At 44.6% G+C, this 22,757-nt stretch overlaps 1 protein-coding gene across 1 annotated transcript in view; it reads right to left on the reverse strand.

Moving 5' to 3' along the window:
* The window catches only part of FYB2 (FYN binding protein 2), a 121,718-nt gene that overhangs the window by 87,686 nt on the left and 11,275 nt on the right, over window positions 1–22,757 (reverse strand). The window contains exons 2-3 of the mRNA XM_059135254.1: window positions 5,543–6,284; window positions 2,291–2,458 (exon numbers count right to left, since the gene is read on the reverse strand). Coding sequence (XP_058991237.1) covers window positions 2,291–2,458; window positions 5,543–6,284 — 910 coding nt within the window. The remainder of the gene's footprint in view (window positions 1–2,290; window positions 2,459–5,542; window positions 6,285–22,757) is intronic.

Genomic DNA, 22,757 nt, shown 5'->3' on the forward strand with positions numbered 1-22,757 from the left:
GTGCTGCTGTGTCCAAGGGGGTGAGCTTAAAAATACTAGAGCTCTAGAGTCCACCAGATCCATTAACAAAATTTTAAAAAGCAGTCATCATATAAAACAACAGCTCTAGTCACCTCTTCAAGTTCCATCTTCTTCAGAAATTGACTTAATTCTGTTTGCTTTACTCTTGGAAGCTTTGTCAAAATTCTCCACAAGATCTGGAACTTCTTCCTCTTCCTCCTTATCCCCCTCTTCCTCTCTGGTAGCAAGTGGTGTGGTCCCATCCATGCATTGTGTGGCCAGAGCTTCAGCCGGTCTTCTCTGACTAGTCGGACTCCTGCACTAAGCTGGTTTAAGACACTGGTAGCATTCCTGTCAGCTGCTTCCTCTCAGCATGGCCTGTGATGGTGAAAGCGTTCGCTGCCCCCGATGCCTAGACTTTCGGGTTGTGGGAAAGGATCATGGTTCCCTGGTTTGTGAACTTACTCACTTCTTCAATACCAGAGATACTGTTTACCCCTAACTTCCATAAGGAGAACTAAGGTTTGGGTCCCTGGGTGGCTCAGTCGGTTAAGCATCTGCCTTCAGCTCAGATCATGATTCCAGGGTCCTGGGATTGAGTCTCTCATCAGGCTCCCTGTCCAGTGGGGAGTCTGCTTCTCCTTCTGCCCCTGCCCCGCCCCACTCATGCTCTCTCATGCTCTCTCTCTCTCTCACACAAATATATAAGTAAAATCTTTAAATGAAAGAGAGAACTAAGGTTTTATCATCTGCTGTAACCATTCTATGAGCCATCTTCTTCCAGCCAGCTGTTCCTTTTCTACCAATGCGCACCTGGGTTTACAGTCTGGTGAGTTTCTCCTGGTTCATGATAGTTTCTCTTATCTTGGTGGAGCGGAAATGGGCCTAGAGTTGGCACTCAGGGGTCTCGGTCAAACCAACTGAGATTAGGTGCATGCACAAGGGGACACAAGGTGGCAGCCAGAACTCTATTTCATTATATAGAATTTCTTTTAGGATAAGACTTTAGATGTTCTGCAGCAGTGGTTCTTCAAGTGTGGTCCCTGGACCAGAGAGCATCAGCATCCCCCTGGGGAAATTGTTAAAAAGGCAAATTCTTACGCAGCCAATCCAGACCAAATAAATCAGAAACTCTGGGAATGGGGTCCTGGGATCTGTGTTTTGACAAGTCCTCTAGGTGATTTTGGTGCAGGCTGAAGTGTGAGAACCACCAAGTGAGTTCAAGAAATGTAACAACCATGAGGTTGTTCGAAGCGGTCAAAGGAACAATGCAGGGGCGCCTGGGTGGCTCAGTGGGTTAAGCCTATGCCTTAGACTCAGGTCATGATCTCAGGGTCCTGGGATTGAGCCCCACATCAGGCTCTCTGATCAGTGGGGAGCCTGCTTCCCCTCCCCTCTCTGCCTGCCTCTCTGCCTACTTGTGATCGCTGTCTGTAAAATAAATAAATAAAATCTTAAAAAAAAAATAAAAAAAAGAACAATGCAAGATGGCCTTAGCTCTCTGAGCATACCATCTGCTGGCACTCGTGGGCCCAGTAAGATCAATGTTAGCACTTACATAGGACCCCAAAGTGTGTGCTCCCCTCATGTCTCATTAGAGCAAACATAAGCAAAGGCATCTGAAGTGTCCACAGTGCGGGTGGAGAGGGAACGAGAAGGTGTTGCAGAGGAAATCACAAAAAAAACGCAGAAAAAGGACTTGCAAGGAAGCTTTAGTTTCTGGAAAGGAAGTTAGTTGCAGAGGAAGACACAAAAAGAACACAGAAAAAGGAAGCTTGCAAGGAAGCTTTAGTTTCTGGAAAGGACCAGTGAGGGTGGGGGTGGGGGCCCTTCAACTAATTACTAAAGGCCAGTCACAGAGACCTGAGGGACCCGCATTAAGATCACAGGTCAAGTTCACACTGCCTTTCCTCCCTTTCCACTCCCTCCCCTCTTCTACTGCACCAATTGTGTTGACAACACAGGCTTTGTAGGAAACACAAAAGCTGCCTGCTCCCTGCTCGACTACTTTTCTTTTTCTTCCTCTTGGACAGATTCCCAATGATCAAATGCAATGCTCTCAGGGGAAGCAGGCTGGCCCGGGAGCGATAAGGGGCCAATTCCCGCAGATTTGTCATTTCACGGGCAAGCTGCCACAGCCTCTATGTGAAATAACCAGTGATGGATGTCCGGTCCCGTGGAAAAGCAGTTGGGCATTATCACCTGGGAGTTGACGCGGAGAGGGAGGTAATAGTGGGGACATGGGCATTGGGGCTGTGACTCACGCTGGCTGGCTGGTGCATTTCCTTACCTTCTGTGTGGGTCTTAGAAATTGTAGCTGCCTGCTTCTGGAAGGCCTGGAGATTCACAACTGGGGGTTTCGGAGGCTTTGGGGGAGGAGGCCCCAGGGATTCGATGGAAGGCAGTGGTTTCGTTTTGAGAAGTTGTTGATGCTTATCAACAGACTGTTTCTCTGAGTCTGGATAAGAAAAAAACAAAAACAAAAACAAAAACATGTTATTACTATTTCCATTTTGTGATTTCTCAGATGAAACTGACCAGTGCCTGCCTCAATCTCTCTCCCCTCTAATCTATTATCCTCCTACTGGCCAAAGTGCCCTGATCAAAACACAAAGCTGATCATGTCACCAGTCTGCTGCCCAGAGGCTGAAGCCTGGCTTCCTTGGCATGACATCCATGTATGTACTCCAGCCTCTGGCATGTAAATATTACGTGACCCCAATCCACATTTCCAGATCCTTCTCTTACCACACTTTACCATCCTACTTTCCCAACCTTAAACCCAAATATCTTTCACTCACACCAATGGCTTCTCAGTTCTCCAAATTGGATTTAAAAAGCCATCGTATATCTAAGACTTTGTTCATGCCCTTCTTGGTTCTGGAATGTCCCCTCACTTCTGTCTTAGACTCATTCTTTAAGGCCCTGCTCCAAAGACACCTCCTCTGGGAAGCTTTCATTCTCAAACTCAAGAGGAGAATTAATCACTCTCTGTTTGGTACCCCCATGACGATGTATCATGAACACCTCTCTATCAGGGTTGTGGCATATTGGAGGGGTGAATCCATCCTCCCATTGAGTGATGGCTGCCAGCATCAAGCACAGTGCCTACTTCCGAGAAAAGGGATGGTGACTATCCCCCAAAAGGATGCTTTAAGCACTGAGAACATACAAATTACATGGGGGATCTGAAGAGCAGGATGAGTTGATCTCTGGTTTCCAGGACTCATAGCCTGGGACAAGCTTTAAGGCTAACTTTGAGGTACATGGCACATGTGGGTTTTGCGGTTTTGTGTCCTGGAATTTTCCAGGACAGTCTCAGTTTCATACATTTCGTCCTTCTGTACTCAGAAGCTAAACTCCAACAGAAATTCCAATATTATATATGAAAATCATATCTGCCTCTTACACAGAAAATAGCACAAAACCTTATATGATCCAAACGCCTTGATTTGGGGTTCATGTAATACTGCATGGACCATCCAGATCAAAAATAAAGATACTGGCCAGTGTTTTACAAGTTCCTCAGTTCAAATTCCTCAGAGCCCTGCTGCCCTGTGGGAGCCAGAATGGGGGAGAGAGGCAGGGAGGGAAGCTTCCTTCTTGCCTCTCCAGCAGGGGTTACAGTAGTCAGGACTAAGCTCCTCTCTTCTTAGGCTTTAATTAGAAGTCCTGATGTCAGAAATTCCAGTCTTTGTCAAATTAAGGAGAAAATATAGTGAAAATGAATGGTCCCTTACTAATTTGGTTCCTAATTTTTTTTACCAGGTGCTGTGCCAAGAGATGGACATGGGTCATCTCATTTAATCCACTCAACAGCTCTGTCAGGCAGGCAATCCAGCCTTCTTTCCTTCCTCCCATTCATCCTTCTCTCCTATCCCTTCCTTGGTAACAATGTATCTACTCAAGTCCAGGCGTTGGTCTAGAAGCTGGGTATAGAGTTAAGAACAAGAACCAACAAACAAAAGAACAGATAGAGCCCTGCCCTCAGGAATGTTCATGCTAATAGCAGGCGATTGATGAGAAACACACACACAAACCAGATAATTACAGAGACCTGTCAGTTCCATGAAAGAAAGAAAACAGGCTGATAGGAAACACTGTCACCTGCAGATGGTGAAGCAGTGGGTTTAGATAAAGAGGTTAGGGAAGGATTATCTGAGAAAGTCATGTGAATTTAGACCTAAACATGGCTACAGAAAGCTCAGAGAGGAAGTTTCTAGGAAGAGGAAGAGCTAATGGAAATGTTCTGAGTGTAACAAGGTCTCTTCATGGAATATCAAGAAACCAAGTGTGTCCACTCGGGAGCAGGAAGAGACAGGAAGCAGTAAGTAAGATGCCTAAGCAGGGCCCAGAATGTGCAGAGCCGTGAAATCAGTAGTCAGTGGTTTAGATTCTGTTCCAAATACAGAGAGAAACCATACATGGTTGTAAGCAGGAGATCCCTCCTCCCACCCATCTGTCCAACCATTCAATCAGGTATTTTTAATAAATAGTTTTTGAGGACCTATTGAACCTGGCTTTGGTCTTTTAGGTGCTTTTATGGTGATAAAGAAGGCAGTTTTTATCCTTATGTAACTTACATTTTACTGAGGTAAACAAACAGATATGTAACAATATACTGGGTAAGGATGGGCTGTAAAGAAAAAAACTAAAGCAACATAAAGAGACAGAGACTCAGGGGGGTGGGGTGGTTATTTTAGCTGGCGACTTACAAATTCCACTCATCACGGGTGACCCTCAACAGAGGCCATGATGAAGTGAGGGAGAGAGATATCAAAGACCTGGGGAAAACATGTGCCAGGCAGAGTGATCAGCAAGTACAAAGGTCCTGGGGTGGAACTAGCTTGGTTTATCTAAGGAAAAGCAAGAAGGCCAATGTGATAGAGAGGGTAAGAGAGGTAGGAAGGGCCAAATGGCATCAGCTGGTGTAAGATGGCTTGGGTTGAATTTGAGCAGGGGGGGTGGTGTGATCTAATTTGTGCTTTAGAGGATCACTGTGACTGCCAGGAGGAAGGGGCAAGAGGCTGGAAGCAAAGAAACCAGCTGCACCACTGTGGTCCAGGTAAGAGATGACAGCGGTATAGATAGGACAGAGGGCAGAAATGGACCAAAGAGGAGGGATACAGAACATATTCTGGTGGTAGAACCAGGAGCTTGCTGATGGAGTGGATGCAAAAAGTGAGGGGGAGAGAGGGATAGAGCATGGCTCCTAGGTGTTTGGCCTGAGCAACTAGGAGGATGGCTGTGCTGTTTACCAAGCTGGGGCAGATTGGTGATACATCCGATTTATAGGACAGCAGAACAGGCTGTACGATATAGACTGCCCAAGTTCATTCATGTTGTGAGAATCGGAGCTAGGATTCAAACCCAAGCTTGCCCAAATTGCCTTTCAATAGAATTCCAGGAGAGTAAGCACTTTACCCAAACCTGCCCTGGCATTTGGAGCAAAATTCACCCAGATCATACATGACCATTAGCAGGGTCTAAATTAGAAGAATGTAGTGGCCCCTCCCCTGGGACCACAGGGAGTACATCTCACCTGGGGCCTGACTGGAAAGTTCACTCTCATAGACAAGCTGGCAGGAGCCCCTCACCGGGCTCTTCTCAGGAAGAGGGTTTTCTAGGCTCTTCTTGCCATGTTGAAAAAGTAGAAAAGTGGGATCTTCAGGAAAGGTAAGTGATTCTCTTTGAGCCACTAAATGCCTCTGGGAAGGCAAGGTCTGTGTTCCTTTTATTTCCAGCATTATCCTGGGCTCCTTTGGAAGAAGCCCTCTGCTTTTCTGCTCCTCCGCGTGGCAGATCCTGCAAGCACACCTGGCAAGGAGAGAGGCTGAAGACGACTCACTTTTCTGAGATGAAAACTTCTCCCAGTTCCAGAGCTTATCTTTGAAGCTTTCATTCATGGTGACTCTCCTCTTGTTGGTTATCTCAGCATTTGACGGGTTCCTGTCTAACAGTGGAGAACTTTTCTGGGAATTTACTGCAGGACCAGAGGACCTTTCCAGAGATCCTGGGGAATTCGAACATTTCTGAATCTCACTTCTCTGGGCCAGCTTCGTTTCCTGGTCTTTAAGAAGCTGGGATTCAGCACTAGAACATAATGGGAGCAAACTGTGGCTGGATGAGAGGGATTTCCCATTGGCCAAAATTCTTGTTGACTGTGTGTTTCCAATGTTACCCTTTTGAGAAACACCTGCTGAGAATTTAATAGGTCCTGGAGGCAATGGCATGTCAAACTTTTGAAATTTGGCTCGAAGTTCCTTGAAGTTTCTTAACCCTTCCTAAAGCATCAGAGAAAACAAACAAAAAAAATGTCTCATTATTCTCATGATAAAAAGTTTTCAAGTAGTAGAAGGGTTAGGGCTAATATACGTGAAGTGTCCATCACAATGCCAGTAAGCCCATGATGAACTAGAGCTATTTTGAAAAGGCCAGCTGAACCGGTGTGGTTAGTTGACGTCACTGTGCATGTAAGGGGTTCTCAACGCGGGTACAAAACCATCCATCACTCACCCGGTAGGTGCTGTCAGCTGGTGATGCAATGGCCTATGTAAGATACAACAAAAATAAACACTTCTGATATGTTTAACTTCTTCATAACATGTAACAAATACTTATAAAAATACTTATAAACTTATAAATATTGATCATTGTAGATAAATCCCTTGATACAAATTTTTGGTTGTGACTTGTTGCCTACACAAGTAAGTTCTACACAAGGAACAGCATGGAGGACATTAGGAGAAGGAAAGGAAAAGTGAAGTGAGGGAAATCAGAGGGAGAGACAAACCATGAGAGACTGTGGACTCTGAAAAACACACTGAGGGTTTTAGAGGGAAGGGGATGTGGGGGGATGGGTAAGCCCAGTGATGGGCATTAAGGAGGGCACGGATTGCATGGAGCACTGGGTGTTACATGCAAACAATGAATCACAGAACACTACATCAAAAACAAATGATGTGTTGTATGGTGACTAATATACATTACTATACAATATTACACTATACACATATATATATTACAATAATATACAATAATACGCTAATACATTTATTTTTTAAATTTTGTTGTAACATAACAACAATATTTAAAAAATAAATGTATTAGTATCTTTAAAAAAAGTAAGTTTTAACCCTCTTAGTACAGCATTCAAAGTTCTTCATCATCTTGTGGAGTTCTGGTCTCCAACCACAGCCCAACACAACTACTCTTAAACCAAATAGGATTATTTACCATTTTCTAGGAATCTGTATTCTCCACCAACCTGACTTTGCTTAAGTGTACTTACTTCACAAAATGCACCCTCTGTCTCCTTGTTGATTGGTTTCATGCAACCTTGGTGCCCACCTTTCTCCATGCAGATTTTCCCAGGGGTTGATAGGTAGAGCTAACTTCTTCCCTGTCTCCTCATGCTTCCATAGCTCTATATAACTTGGCTGTTGAATTTAACTTTGGAACTAGACAAACACCAACTCTGTTCTTTATCCTCTAGGCAAATACTCTGGGCAATATGATAATACCTCTCAGTATAGTCTCATGATAAAAAGTTTTCAAGTAGTAGAAAGGTTAGGGCTAATATACGTGAAGTGTCCATCACAATGCCAGTAAACCCGTGATGAACTAGAGCTATTTTGAAAAGGCTAGCTGATCCTTTTTGTATTTTTTACTCCCCTTGGGAGAGTGTGCTCTACCTTCTAAATTTAGTATGAATCCAGTAATGGAAAATGGTGGTAGGAATAGCAGCCCAACCCTTGGGGCTGAGGAAGGATGTGCTCGGACTTACACGGGGAGTTCGTGGTCTGGGCAAGTAGGATTGTGCCTGACTCCTTCTCAGAGCTGCTCCTGCTGCTCCCCTTTTCTCTTACTAGGTCTGATTTAGTTTTATAAGCACATTTTGTCATCTTTCATCTCCCCAGGAGCTAGGCAGGGGTGGAAGTAGGGTGTGAGAGGACAGCTAATGGAGCCATTTCGAAGAGAGCCACTGTCTTCTCCTGGTCATCTTACAGGGCTGAGTTTCATGTAGACAGACAATCCACACCAGTCACTTCTCATTTTGTCATCTGAGGGAATGCCGGGTGACCTTTTCTCACCGTGTTTACAGTTGACTCACACCTGCCTTCTGAAGATCCAGGGAGGGAGGGAAATTGAAGAAGCATGAGGCAGGTGTCTGGGAGCTGTCTTATATGCTCTCTCTCCCAGTCCGCCTGCCTGCCCTCCCTCCCTCCAACACACACGCGCGCACACACACACACACACACACACACGCATTCTAGTATTTTTCCCTCCATAAATAGCTAAGTCTTGATTTCTTGCATGTATTTCAACCAGAGGTCAAATTAATTCAACTATCCTTTCTCTCCCCTGATGTGAGGGAAGCCAGCATTGGGCACGGAAACAGGAGATCCAAGCATGAGGCTCTGTTTCCCCATTTTCTAGTTATGTGCCTTGGGCAATTCACTTTACTTCCCCGAGCCTTATTTTCCTCACTATAAAATGGGACCATTCTAACCATTCAAGGTTATTATAAGGATCAAGGAAAGAGCTATGCATACCTCAGTGTCCGTACTTTTAAAACTGTGGTTTTGTGTGGTTAAGTTGCACATAATCTAAAATTCACCATCTTGACCATTTTATGCATACAATTCAGTGGTGTTAAGGGCACTCACATTGTTGCAAATATCCAGAAAACATTTTGTCTTGCAAAAAAAAAAAACCTCCACAGCCATTACACAATAATTCTCCACTCTTCCTACGGTCTACCGCCAGCAACCACTGTTCTACTTTCTGTCTCTATGATTTTTTTTTAAAGATTCTATTTATTTATTTGACAGAGAGAGAGAGAGACAGCAAGAAAGGGAACACAAGCAGGGGGAGTGGGAGAGGGAGAAGCAGACTCCCCACTGAGTAGGGAGCCCGATGTGGGGCTCAATCCCAGGACCCTGGGATCATGACCTGAACTGAAGGCAGTGGCTTAACAACTGAGCCACCCAGGTGCCCCTCTGCCTCTATGATTTTGACTACTCCAAGTACCTCATATAAATGGAATCATACAATAATTATCTTTTTGTGTCTGGCTTATTTTTCTTAGGATACTGTCCTCAAGTTTCATTCATGTTGTAGCATGTGGCAAAATTTTCTGCTTTTTAACGCTGAATAATAGTATTTGTATATATTTACCTATATTTCTATTAGATCTATCTATCTAATCTACCACAATTTGCTTATTCATTCATCTGTTGGTGGAGGCTTGTCTTGCTTCCACCTTTTAGGTACTTTAAATAACACTCTTATGAAGATGGATATGCAAATTTTTCTTTGAAACCCTGCTTCCAATGCTTTTGGGTGTTTGCCCAGAAGTAGAATTACTGAGTCATGTGGTAATTCCATGTTCATTTTTTTTGAGCAACCACCATACTGTTTCCCATAACAGCTGTACCATCTTACATTACTCCTACATGGTATTCCTATGTGTTCCTACATAGTACATAGTATTCCAACTGCTCTACCTTCTCGTAACATAGTATTTTTACAGCAGCCATCACAAAGGTGTGATGTGGTCAGCAGTTAATATTTTTAAGGGAATGTAAGGATAATTGAAAGGAATATAATGATGGTAAGGTCATTTAGCCAAGTGAACCATTCAGGTGCCCCACAGATGTCAGCTCTTAAGTTGCCCACTAACCTGTCTCCTCTTCATGCCATGGTCCCTGCCTCTGAGTCCTCCTCATGCATTGCAATGACCCATAGTCTCCTCGTTGTCTGTCTGCTTCTACTCTGCGTCCCTCCAATCCACTACTTCCCCAGCTATTAGACAAAGTGGATAAAAAAACATACGTCTGATCAGGTATGTCCCTTGTTCGAAGTTCTTCAGTGTGGCTTCCCCAAAGCTTTCACATCCATGTAAACTCTTTTGCTTACACATAATGCCCTTCCAAATCCCAACTCTGTTCATTTTGGCCATGATAGCCGGTCCTTCCCCAACATGCTTCCTTCCTTCTGACCTCATTGAAGTAGCCACGTTCTCCCACCCATTCTGCTTTTTCATGCCTGGGCTTTTGAGTGTACTATTTCTTCTGCGTGGAAAGCCCATCTCTCTCCCAAATTCTGGAATTAGCTCTTTCCTGCTTATTCACAGTTTAACTCACGTCACCTCAAAGTGTTCATTGGTTTCCCACTATGTCTAGGTATGAGGGCTACCACGATGATTAGGTGTTCCTGAACTTCCAGAGCTAGTGGAACAAAGGAGAAGACACAACCTGATCACTTTCCTATAGGAGAGACAGTTATCAGACACACAGTGTGACATCTGTGAGAACATGGAGAATGGGTCATGATGCCAGTGGGGGTGCAAAGAAGGCTCCCTAAAGATGACTCAGCTGGAAGAGGCAGGCAAGTGAAGGTGGCAGGAAAGGTGACCCCAACATCAAGAAGAGCCGAAACAGAGAAGGCTTGGCAGTTTGAAGCAGCATCGTGTAGACCGGAATAAGCAAGCCCATGTTGCTAAAGCCCCAGTGTTCGGAGTGGAAGGCTGGAGAAGAAAGTCAAGGGCAAGTCTTCATAAAGTAATTGGGCTTAATCGTCAGAGGTGATGCAGAGCTACTGATGAGTTTGACACAGGGCTAGGACAGACTTTGGTTTACGCTTCATGCATTTTAGAGACTAGGAACACATTAGGAGACAACTCGAAGGGCCAAGTACAAATGATGAAAGATGGGACTTGGGCAGTGTTGGCAGGAATGGAGAAGAGAAATGTGCAGGGGGTGGTATGAGCCAGACCCAGAGAGGGGAGGGAGGATTCCAGGATGATTCCCGGGTTTCTAAATTGGGAGAGAAGATGGATGTTGGTACCTGAAACTAAGCCTAAGGACAGAAAGAAGACAACAGTACTGGGGAAAGATGATCAGCCCAGTTCTGGATGTGGTTTACCTTCTTAGGGAAGCCATCTAACAGGTAGTTAGTTATGTATGTAATCTTTGGGGGGTTAGAAATTTAAATTGGTAGTTATTCATTTCTTGGTGAGCATGAAGCTTAAAAATATGAACCCTGGAGTCCAGCTGCCTAAGTTTAAATTCCAATCCTGCCGTTGATTGTCTTTAGGACACTGAGCAAGTGACCTAACATCTCTGCATTTGTTGCCTTCTCTGGGATAGTAATTATACCCTACCTCATAGGGTTGTTGTGGTAGGTAGAATGATGGCCCCTTTAAGAAGGCCACATCCTAATCCCTGAAATTTAATGTCACCTTGTAAGCCAGAAGGGACTCTGTAGGCATAATTAAGCGAAGAATCTTCAGATGGGGAGATGATCCTGGACGACCTGGGTAGGCCCAATATAATCAGAAGGGCCCTTATAAGTGGGATGCAAGAGACAAGGAGGTGGGTCAATGAAACAGAGATGAGGGAATGGGGGTTGAACATGCTGTGTGCTGCTTTGGAAGATGGAGGAAAGGTCCAGAAGCCATAATGCAGGTAACCTCCAGGAGCTGGAAAAGGCAAGGAAACAGATTCTTCCCTAGAGCCCCCAGAAGGAATGCTGTCCTGTCAATGTCTTGATTTTAGACATCTGGCTTCTGCAACTGTAGGATGATAACCTTGTTCTGTTTTAAACTACTCAATTTGTGGTCACTTGGTACAGCAGAACAATGCTGGCAATGAATACAACTGTTAGGAGGATTCAGTTATTAAGTACACATAAAGCAATCAGAAGGCAATAATAGGTGCCCACTAACTTTAACTCTGGCTATTCTAGGTGGTTGTCGAGACCACAGGGCTAGATGGGATCACTTAGGAGAATCGGTCCTGGCATCAGAGCCAAGGGACAATAGCAGAGGGCAAGAAAAAAGTCTGAGCAGACACAAAGAGGTCAGAGTTAATCAAGAGAATAAGAGATGGGGTGGACAGTATTAATGAGAAATGAGTGCCCAGCAGTGGTATAGCAGAGAGGTTCTAAGAAGATAAAGATGGAGGGGCGCCTGGGTGGCTCGGATGGTTAGGCATCTGCCTTCGGCTCAGGTCCTGATCCCAGGGTCCTGGGATCGAGCCCCGCATCAGGCTCCCAGCTGGGCAGGGAGTGCACTTCTCCCTCTCTCTCCCCACTGTTCGCCCTGCTTGTGCTCTCTGACTCTCTCTGTCAAATAGTTAAATAAAATCTTAAAAAAAAAAAAAAAAAAAAAAGGAATATAAAGACGGAAAGATGTCTGGTGGACTTGGTCAAGATGGAAACCGTTACAGGGACATGGCCAAAGAATGTCACTGCAGCAGCCTAAGTGCAGGGGCCCCCAGAAGTGATGGGAGGGGAGGGGAAAATAAATGACTGACTTTTTTGCTTTTAGGAAGCTGGCATGACCAAAGAAAGAGAGAGGATAATTAGAATGGGATTCGGGGTCAATGCAAGGTTTTAATTAATTTTTCTTTCTAGTGAATCTTCCCCTAAGCCAGATCCTGGAACGCTAAGAACTACACTTCCCAGGAGCTCTTTTGGCTAGAACTCTGCCAAGCAGAGGCATCCAGGGAGGAGTGGGGGGTGAGCGGTGGAGGGGATTGCGGCTCACAGGAGAGCAGATCTCGGGAAAGCAGCTACAGATGCTCCTGTGCTGGGCAGAGGGCAGCAGCCCAAATGTGTTCCTACTGGAATAATCCCACATACACCTGAGACTTCTCCCTAACCCACAGCATATGAGCTCCTCCCCAGCCCCTCTGGAAATTCCTAAAATAAACCTATCATAAACCCCTTTCTGCTCAAACTGGCAACACCAGATTTGGCTGTCTCCAACAAAAAACACTGAACAATACATTCTGGTTTTTCCTCATAGCACCTATCAGCCCCCGACCTACAGCTCATCTCCCTCCATAGGTTGTAAGCTCCCAGAGGACAGGAGCCTTGTCAGGACTGTTCAGTGCCTTAGCACCAGTGCCTGGAAGCATATTTGGCCCATAGTAGGTGCTCAGTAAAAATTTGGTGAAAGAATGAATCCTTGACAGACAAATCCTTCAGTAGCCCTTCAAGATGGGGACAGTGCCTTATTTATTTTCGTACCCCCATTACTAGCGCTGGGCCTCACAAAATGTTTGGTGAATTAATTGGTGAATGAACACTTAAAAAATTAGCAGGTTTATGTAATTCATGAGCTGTAACTACACAAAATTTTTTGGTTTTGTTTTGTTTTGTTTGTGTGTGTTTTTTTAGCTAAGAGCAGCTTAGAAGGCTCACAGAAACAAATTCTCCAGTTGCTGTAATGTTAGAAGATGACCCTGAAAATAGCCCTGAAGACAGCACGGGCACTTGAGATCTAGACTGGGAGCACTTCAAATAAATACCTCATCAGGGAGGCAAAGGCCAAAACAATCTCAGAGATGTTGTGGGAACAACCGGAGATAAAAGATAGGGGTGTCCTGGAAACACAATGGGTTTATCTCTTTGATATGGAAATTGACCAAGGAGGTAGCAACCAGCCAAGAGTACAAAGATAATGCTATTTTAGACACATCAGGAGGCCAGTGTGAGACAGTTACAAGCCTGAATGTCGGTTCTTTAAATGCAGTATTATTATATTTACATGAATATATTTAGCCCAAGTAGGGGACAAGACTCCAGCAGACACATGTCTCTCATTCAATATTTATTTTAAACAAATCTAAGAAACTATAACAAAAGTAGGCATTTATGTCTAGTACACACACACACACACTTAATATGACATTACCATGTGCCAGGCTCTATTCTAAGCACTTAACTCATTTAAGCCTTATGTCTAGCCCAATGTTTTCCTAAGATACAGACCAGAATATTGAGGCACTGAAAGCCCACAAAACCTGTCCAAGTTCACAGTACGGAATGGTCAAAGCTGGGATTCAAACTCACACAATCTGGGTTCACAACCATGCTCTATTCTGGACTCCTTAAAGCCAAGAATTTGTTGTTGTCTTTAGAATTTTTTTTGCTAATTTTTTTTTTTTTAGAGACAAACTAATATTTGATCAAAAGAATATACATACTGTGCTATTAGCTTCCTGGGAAGTCTTTTTCTACTTTGCCAGTTTCAGAGAATTGATAATTACACTTTTTCTCCTATCCCTATCATCCTTATTAAACGACTCTTCTGTATAATCTCTACAATAACCCTACAGAGCTATTGCTATTGCCCCATTTCACAGATGGGCAGATAGATACACAGAAATTGAGAAACTTTCCCTAGTTTACAGACTTAGAAGTTAGGAATCTGAATCCGAGTCTGTTTGGCTGTAGAACTGTTCTTCCCTCTTCTGCTAATATGCCTTATTTATAAATTAACGTCTAATTTACAACTCTTCTGTTATCTCAGAGACATTTCATAATCAATTTTGCCTATGTCACACTTACGTTAGAAATGATATAACAAATGTACTTCTAATCATATTTCTTAACAAACAATAATTCTAGGAACCAATCTGCATTTGCCTTTAAAACACTCTCTCCATAATAAATAAATAAATAAGCAAATCCAAAAAGTGATTCACTCTCTCAAGACATTTTGTTATTTATACAGAGATGAGCAAAACATTGGATCTAATAACGCATGGCTTTAATGGGATCTTAAAAATTTCTTAACGTTCTAGGACGTCGTGACTGTGTGTCTTGCATTTTCAAGGTAGTTCTGACGTAACATAATTTAAAGGTGATATGAAGATGCAGAACCAGGCAACAAAATACAGTTCCGTGCTACACCCTTTCAAAATAGATCTGCAAATGAGAATCCCACGTTCTGACTCCGGGGTTCAAAAAGAGTACAGAAAGCTGCTACACGCTCCCTGGAGTTTCCTGTCTTGGCAGTCTCCGTCATAAAATATACACAAAATAAGTTCCAAAGAGAGAAGACACTGTTTTGATGCATTTTTCTTGATTTAAGAAAAAAAAAAAAAGTGACTCATCTCTGAATGTCTGCAAATTGCTGAATATTGCCTTCCCGGAGGGAGGGACAATGGCAGCCTCAATGGCCAGAGTTTACCATACACTGCACATTCTTCTCCTGATAAGCAACTGAAAGAGCCTTAAGGAAAAATGCAGACTCAAAACCCAAAGCCCAGAGAAAGGCAGCAGAAGCTAAGAAATTAGGAGCTCAGAAAAAGAGGCAGTAATAGCTGTCAAACCTTTCCTAAGATGGAAAGAAAGAAAAGTCGATTAAGAAGAGCATCTGAGTCATCCTTTATGAATAAAAGAGCTTCGATCCAACCTTCACCACTACAAGAGCTATAATGATGGCAAAACGGCCTATGTTCCTGGTACCAGTGATTAATTCCAAAGCCCCCAAGGAAGGGGTAGGAACAAGAGAGCAGAGAAGGACTGTCTGAATCTCCCACTCGCCCTCTGAACAAACTCAGGACAGAAACGTTAAAAGCTTCCATTGTAAAGGTGTAAGAATCAGTTATTTCCCGCCCCATTTCCTATCAGACCAAATTAGTACTTTCCATCCTTCAGTTTACATATGGGCAGGAGTCCCAGCTCTGCCAGATGTTGACTTCGAGCAAACTACTGAATCTCTCCGCATCTGTAAAATGGGACTAATGATGCCCACCACCGGGACTGTCAGGTTTCAGTTCCCAGGCCTCTCAAAGCCTCATGAGCGTCTGGCCCCCGACAGGTGTTCTTGGTAAGCCTGCTTCTCCTCTAGTGGTGACCTCCACCCTGCATGTCAGGAAGGAAAGAGCCAGAGCTCCCCGGGCTACCTGTAAAATCCCTCCTTGTTCAACTGTGACGATGCCCACTGCTGACTTTCTGAGCAAGCCCCTGTGTCCTGCGTGGTCCTAATGAAACCACCAAGCCCCCCTCCCCACAGCACCCCCTGCATTACTGTTAGAGCTGCCTGAAGCCCCCACTTCTTACTAGTGGCACTGGTGAACCAAGGACTCCTGTTTCCCTAAAGCAACAGCCACCATGCCTCCCATCTCTGTACCCTGGTCATCACCAGAAAGCCAAGTTAGTCCATTAACAAAGGGCCCCATCTCCCACAGGCCTCTTTAATGCCCCCAATGAAGCCCATTTCTCACCCTTCCCTCAGCTCGCAACACTTCCATGTAGCTATCTGGAACTCAGTCAGTGGTTAGCAAAATTGCTAATGTTCTCCACCTCTTTGCTCTAACTCAAACTCACACCGCCTCTCAAGACCCAGCTTCCCCTGATGCTCTCCCAAGCATGGCTTTTGTCTTCTACACTACTCTATCTCTGAGCCAGGGTGTTGGCGGGGAGGGGTGATGAAGTGTTCTCTTAGCTCCTCGCTGTGGCTTCTGCATCATTTCCTCTTCACAGACACCAACTCCTACTAATGGTATACCCACCAACCCACTTCTCCCTGTTGAAGAGGTCTTTCATATTCCTGGCCACTATCCTTCATTTACTGAAGTTTTTAGTGCCCATTACACTCCTTTCCATCTAGTACCACTCCCAGGACAGTAAGCAGATTTAGAATCCATTTAGATAACCTTCCCAACTGGATGGCTTCATTCCTAATGATCTTGTCTCTCCCCATCTCAGCCGCCATTCAACATGCATCCATCTTAGTCTTTGTCATTACCGATAAGTGGACCATCTCCAGCACATCAAATTCAAGGACCCAACTCTTGGATCACCATCCTGTCTCTCACCCACTTGCCTCTTCTGGTTCCCCGTCTCTAGAAGATCGCTGGTTCCACCAAATGAGTCCCTGGGCCTCAATACTTCTTCCCTGGCTAGTCTCTGCTGTAGCCTAAAATGTCACCCTTCTCAGACCTCATTTGGTAATATTCTTAGGTCTGTCTGTGCCTTGGAATGTCCTGTGGATTTCTGAACCTGCCCCCTTGAAGGAGAATCTCCGGGGAGTCTCTATTTCATGAATCACCTGGAGGACCTACTGTATGGTCAGCTGAGCACCTGGTCCAAGGAATCGATTGGGAAACATGTCTTACAGCACCTCAACAGCGTATCTCTTAATAGCCTCATGCCTCTCACCACTTCCCGGGTCCGACTGCAATTACTCAAGTAGATGCCCCATCTTCCCCAACAGTCTGTGAATTCTTTGAAGGCAGGTAGAAGAACACACTTATCTTTGCAGAGCTCACGGGCCCCAGAATGAACATTTACTCTTAGTAAGAAAATATTCGAATATTTACCAAGGTTAAAATGATTCTGCCAAACCTCAAAGCGTGGGTTCTATTTCTGCCCTGACTCACATTGTACATCTGCTTCGTTAAAAAAATAACCAAAAAGAAACATTCCAAACATACAGAGAAAAGCTCCCTGATTCCCAGAGGATTAAAGTTATATAGCCTTGCACATGCTGAAAGCATCAAGTCTGTAACTTTCTGGAATATCTTTGGTCAGGATGATTTGTAACTCTTCATGTAAAAACAAACAAAAACAAGACACATCAATAACCTTGCGCCAAATGTTCCTTCCTTGGAGCTTCTTCTTTGTGAAGATTGAGTATCCTGGGCTATCCTAACTTGGGTTCAAATACACCTTTGTTCCTTTTGCTTTAAAATTTGTAAAAAGGTTGGCTCCTTTTGCATCAACATTCTGTATGGCTAATGAGTGTCTGAGCTAATGTTAGGGAACTCAGCCCTGATGCCCAAGGCCTGGGTGGTTCTGTTTTGTTATTTTTTTTATTGTCGTTGTTGTTTGGAATAAACCTCTTTATTTGGAGTAACTTTAGGTTTAAAGAGAAGCCGCAGAAAGGATTCCCCGTGGCCTCATCCAGGTGGATAATATGACGCCCAAGTGGCTTCGAGTGGCACCGAGGACAGGGGTTAGGGACATTAAAATGAACTCTGCTATGGCACGCCTCTTCTCCAGGAACAAATCTTCATTCACTCATTCCCAAATGGATCCAGCAATCATGTGCTGTGCCTACCATGGGTCATGTAAATGAGTGAGATGTATAGGCCTTGCCATGATGGGGTCCACAGTCCTACGGAAAAGCCAGACAGGGAAACACAATAACGGCTGTGACGGGACAGCACTGGGTGCAGGCAGTGGGGGAAACCGAACTGGGCTTGGGGGGCACTGAGACCTTCCCGGAGAAAGCCAGATGTGGAAAACAAGTGGGGGTGCACGACAGATAGGAGACATTTGTGAGAAAATTTGTGAGAAAGGGTGGCAAGTATGGCCTTCCCGAGTGGGCCTGTGGCTAGATGGTGACATGGGGAGGGAGAGAATCGGGCTCCACCTGAAAGGCCCTGCAAGCCATTAAAAAAAGACCTTTCGGGGCACCTGGGTGGCTCAGAGGGTTGAGCCTCTGTCTTCAGCTCAGGTCATGATCTCAGGGTCCTAGGATCAAGCCCCGCATCGGGCTCTCTGCTCAGTGGGAAGCCTGCTTCCTTCTCCCTCTCTGCCTGCCTCTCTGCCTACTTGTGACCTCTCTCTGTCAAATAAATAAATAAATAAATAAATAAATAAATAAAAAGACTTTTCAACACACATTCACATTTTCTGGTTCAAAACACTGTCACAGAATGTAGAGGGAGAGGGTGAATTAGGAATCGGTATTCTGCATCTTCCAAATTCCCTCAATCAAGACACTAAACCCTCAAGCACAGTGGAAATAAAAGGGAAGTGGGTATATAGAAAATCCTCAATATCTCAAAAACAAACAAAAAACCACAGTGGGTCCCATATTTCTTTAAGATTTGAAAACGCTGCTGACCAATGGCATTTTATGGTGGGGGTAAGGGTCTCTGAGGAAAGCTGGGTTATACATTCTCAGATGCTAAGTTCAAAACATGGCTCCCAGCAAAAGGGCTCCTGTTGGACTGGTTAGCAGATAGAGATCAGGTCCTCAGGTCAGAATGGATGATCTCTGCACATGGGCCCATCTTCGAGCTCCCCATGACTGGCCTCCCATCACGTTCCCTTCTGCTCGTTGGGCACTGTCACTTGGGGCAAGAACCAAGAGGCTTCCCTCGAAACCTGCTGCCAGCAAGTTAGAATAAGTTGCATACAGAGTGTCATTTGAAGGGGCTTCCCTCTCGGGCTCCAGACGGAATGGCCACTTGGTGTCCTTGGGGTTCATGACAGTTTTATTTAAAGTGCAATTTACTGAAAGCTGGAAAGTGAAGGGCTGGAGAACTTTGTTGAGCTACTTTACTGCCTTCACCCCCCTCCAGCTTATGATGGAAACCCCTTAGCCAGTAGGGCCATTTTAATTTCTTAGGTTTGCTTTTCATGTTGAAGTCCCAGTTGCATGAAGCAACAATTAAAGAATTCAAAGACACCATCCTAAAGGCAAGTGGGACAGTTTTACAGGTGTTAGATGTTTTTCTTTCTTTTACATAGGTTCCACGTCCAGCCTGGAGCCCAGTGCAGGGCTTGGACTCAGGACCCTGGGGTCAAGACCTAAGCTAAGATCAAGAACTGGATGCTTAAATGACTGAGCCCCCCAGATGGCCCTCATTTTTGTTTTTCAAATAAGAGAAAGCAGCTTCTGTCTGGTCTCTTGTCTGTTCAGCACCTTCCTTGTCCAATACAAGTAATGGACATCATCTCTGAGTGTGGAGGACCCTTGTCATCATTGTTACGGATCATCAGCCTCCCCCTACCACACCCACCACCCCATTCACTGAGCTTGTACTGCTGTAATCTGTGCTTTCCGGACAGAAGCTCAGATTGTCCTAACAGCCTGGCCAGGCAGGTGTTACTAGCCCCATTTTATAGGTAAGAAAACGGAGGCCTGGAGAGCAAGCAGTTTAGCTTAGAGCTTAATAAACCATGCTGTAGACTTCAGAGTCAGTGTTCAGATCCTGGCCTTCTCACGTTTAACCAGGAGACTAAGCCATACTTGCCTTACCTCAGCTCTTGTCAATAACATGGCAACAGTAACAACATTTATACTACTGTTGCCTGTGTATTTGGGCAAACCGTGTTAAGCTTTATTTAGCACAGTGCTTGGTATATAGTATATTTTCTACAAATGCTAGCTGACTACCATGACTCTCATTATTATTGTTGTTATTGTTTCTAGTTGAAGTTGCATCATTACTATAGGTAAATTTGGACTTTTTAAAATGAGGTCTGATTCCAAAATTGAAGCTCTGTATTAATTACCACATTGGGTTAGTCCTTTTTCATGCACCATTTTGTCTACTCTTTTTCCATGGGCAATGGAGAAGTGAGTGGCTTCCTTTCACAGACGACGACATTAAAGCTGGGGGGCCCAGGTGCTTGCCTATAGCTAGGGAGCGTATTAGCTGACCCACTAGACCTTCTGACCTCACTCCCCTAGCTCCTACGAATACACCAACACAGCCTCAGTTGTTGCCTGCCAACAGTCAAAAAAATGTAGCCGAAGAGCGTTTGGGAGGCAAGACCTTTTTATCTTTATGACAAAATTTATTCAGCCAAAATTGAGGCTCAAAAGTCTTTGTGCTTTCTGAATAAGTATTAGGCTAATCCACTCACTAAACTTCAGAATCTTCTTTACTCAAAGAACAAGAGAAGCCAGAGCCACTTGTGAGAGAGCTTTACAGCACCAGTCAGTAGCATGCTGTCTCTGAGCATCTGGAACCAGATCACCGTTGCTGTCACCATAGTCTTGGGAGGCTGCCAGCTGTGTGGGGCCAAGACCACCCTCTGCAGTCCAGCTGTTTCCCAGGAAAGCAGCCCCCTCCGTCTCTTGGAGGGAACCATGAACTGATGGAAGTCCCAGAGAAACTTTGTGCTGTGGTATAAAAGCACTGACCAAGAAAGCCCCGGGTCCCCTTTGGCTCCTGCTCTCACTACCTGGGGTGTTGAGGCAGGCGCTGTGGGTCTCTTCTCCACCCAGCGGGGAAAAGATGCTGATTCACAGCACAGTTAACTGCTAACAGCGATCTCTGTTCGCCATCCTTCCTGCCGTCTTCATTCAGTGGCTTATTCAGTCCACAAATGTTAATCTCCTAAACCAGATCTGACTCTGCTCCCCCATGCTGTATGAAGGGACACTAGTCACACTGTGGTCACATGGACAACCATGTGACCTGCTTCCCCTGGAGTTGTGGGACTCAGGAGTCCCACTGTAGATTCAAGTGGTGATGGGATGAGCGAGTGTTCTCCATCCTCAAGGAATTATAAGCAAATCTGTTGTTTTAAAGGTCAACAGAGGGACACCTGGGTGGCTCAGCTGGTTAAGCGGCTGCCTTCAGCTCAGGTCATGATCCTAGTGTCCTGGGATCGAGTCCCACATCGGGCTCCTTCTTGGCAGGGAGCCTGCATCTCCCTCTGCCTCTGCCTACCTCTCTGTCTGCCTGTGCTTTCTCTCGCTTCTCTCTCTATGACAAATAAATAAATAAAATCTTTAAAAAAAAAATAAAGGTCAACAGAGATTATTCATTCAGTAACTAATTGACTGCCTACTATGTAATAGGTCACGATCTAGGCAAGTGAAGGTGCATCATAAACCATCATACAGAAACATTATTAATAGCTGTTTTTCCTCCCATCATTCTTCTAGATACTGTCCACTGGCTCTTGAAGCTTCCATTTTATCCCCCCTAGTTCATGTCCCACACTGGATGCACTCTTCTGTCTTCTGCTCATCCTCGGGTTTCCTAACATGGTGCCTGGAGCAGAGGAAACAGGAAGTATTTGTTGGAGGAATGTATGCCTCCGTGCCTTTGCACACATTTCACCCACTGCCTTGAGTGCTCATCTCCCTTTTCATTGTATGAAAAATGTTTGTCTTGCTTGACCGGGCTCGGTTGCAACTCCTTGAGGAAACCATCCATCAGATATGCAGAAGAGGTGGTGATTCCCCTGTGCTCCAAGATGCCCTGCATTTCTCCTGTATTTTATGATTTCCCTTCCTCCCTAGACTAAGAGCTACTTCAAGTGTGGCAATGGGATTAAGAACTTCAGTTCCGGGGTTGAAAAGTCTTAGATCGGAATCCTAGCCCTATGAATTCGGACTCTGTCTCCTTCACAAAACTATTTCAGTTCACTGTCCGCTATTTCCTGATGAATAAAATGGGCACACAACTCTTCACATCCTAGGACTGCCATGACATCGTGCCGGCCAGGTGCCTGGCACGAAGGAGGCCCACAGTAATGGAATTTTGATGAGGACCATTGGGATATGGATAAGGAGACAAAGGAGGAGGAGAAAAAGGAGGAGAGGGACAAGGATAAAGATGATGATCCTGATTATCAAGGTGATTCTGACAATGATGAAATGCTTATCTGTGACAGGGGGACACACTTAGGAAATATGCACAGAATTAATTGGTCTGGTGGGTTCAGATGGGAAAGAACAGATACAATCTTTTGTATACAGAACAGATTGTATCTGTTCTGAGAGGTGGCCATTTTGGTTTCCAATAATGGAGATACTTCCATTTTGGCCTTCCTCTTCTTCTGACACACAGTATCTATAGACCTTCTTGGAGCTTACATTCCAATCTACTGCTTGGTCCTACTCATTTTGTGAAATGATCCTATGAAATTGCCCTCTCTCCCTTATTACCCACCCCATTTTCCCACCTTGTACTCAGCAAAGTCAACAATACTAGTTCAAAACAATGGACAGCAACACAGGGTCCACCCTTTTATGCATTTAGTTCTGCTGTCCTTTAACTCATGCACCCAATTTTGCACTCACTCCTGGAGGCTTCTCTTAGCTTATTGTCAGCTAAATCTGGAAAATACCAAAGGGGACCCCAGCAAGGAAAAAAAAAAAATGACAAAGGCAATGAGATGTATATGGTCTTGAATTGATCTTATGGGTGTCAGTTCAGACTTTGTTACTTAGCTCGTTACTAGCTTGCTGCAAACAGCCA

The sequence above is a fragment of the Mustela lutreola genome, chromosome 10, assembly GCF_030435805.1.
Source record: "Mustela lutreola isolate mMusLut2 chromosome 10, mMusLut2.pri, whole genome shotgun sequence".
NCBI lineage: Eukaryota > Metazoa > Chordata > Mammalia > Carnivora > Mustelidae > Mustela > Mustela lutreola.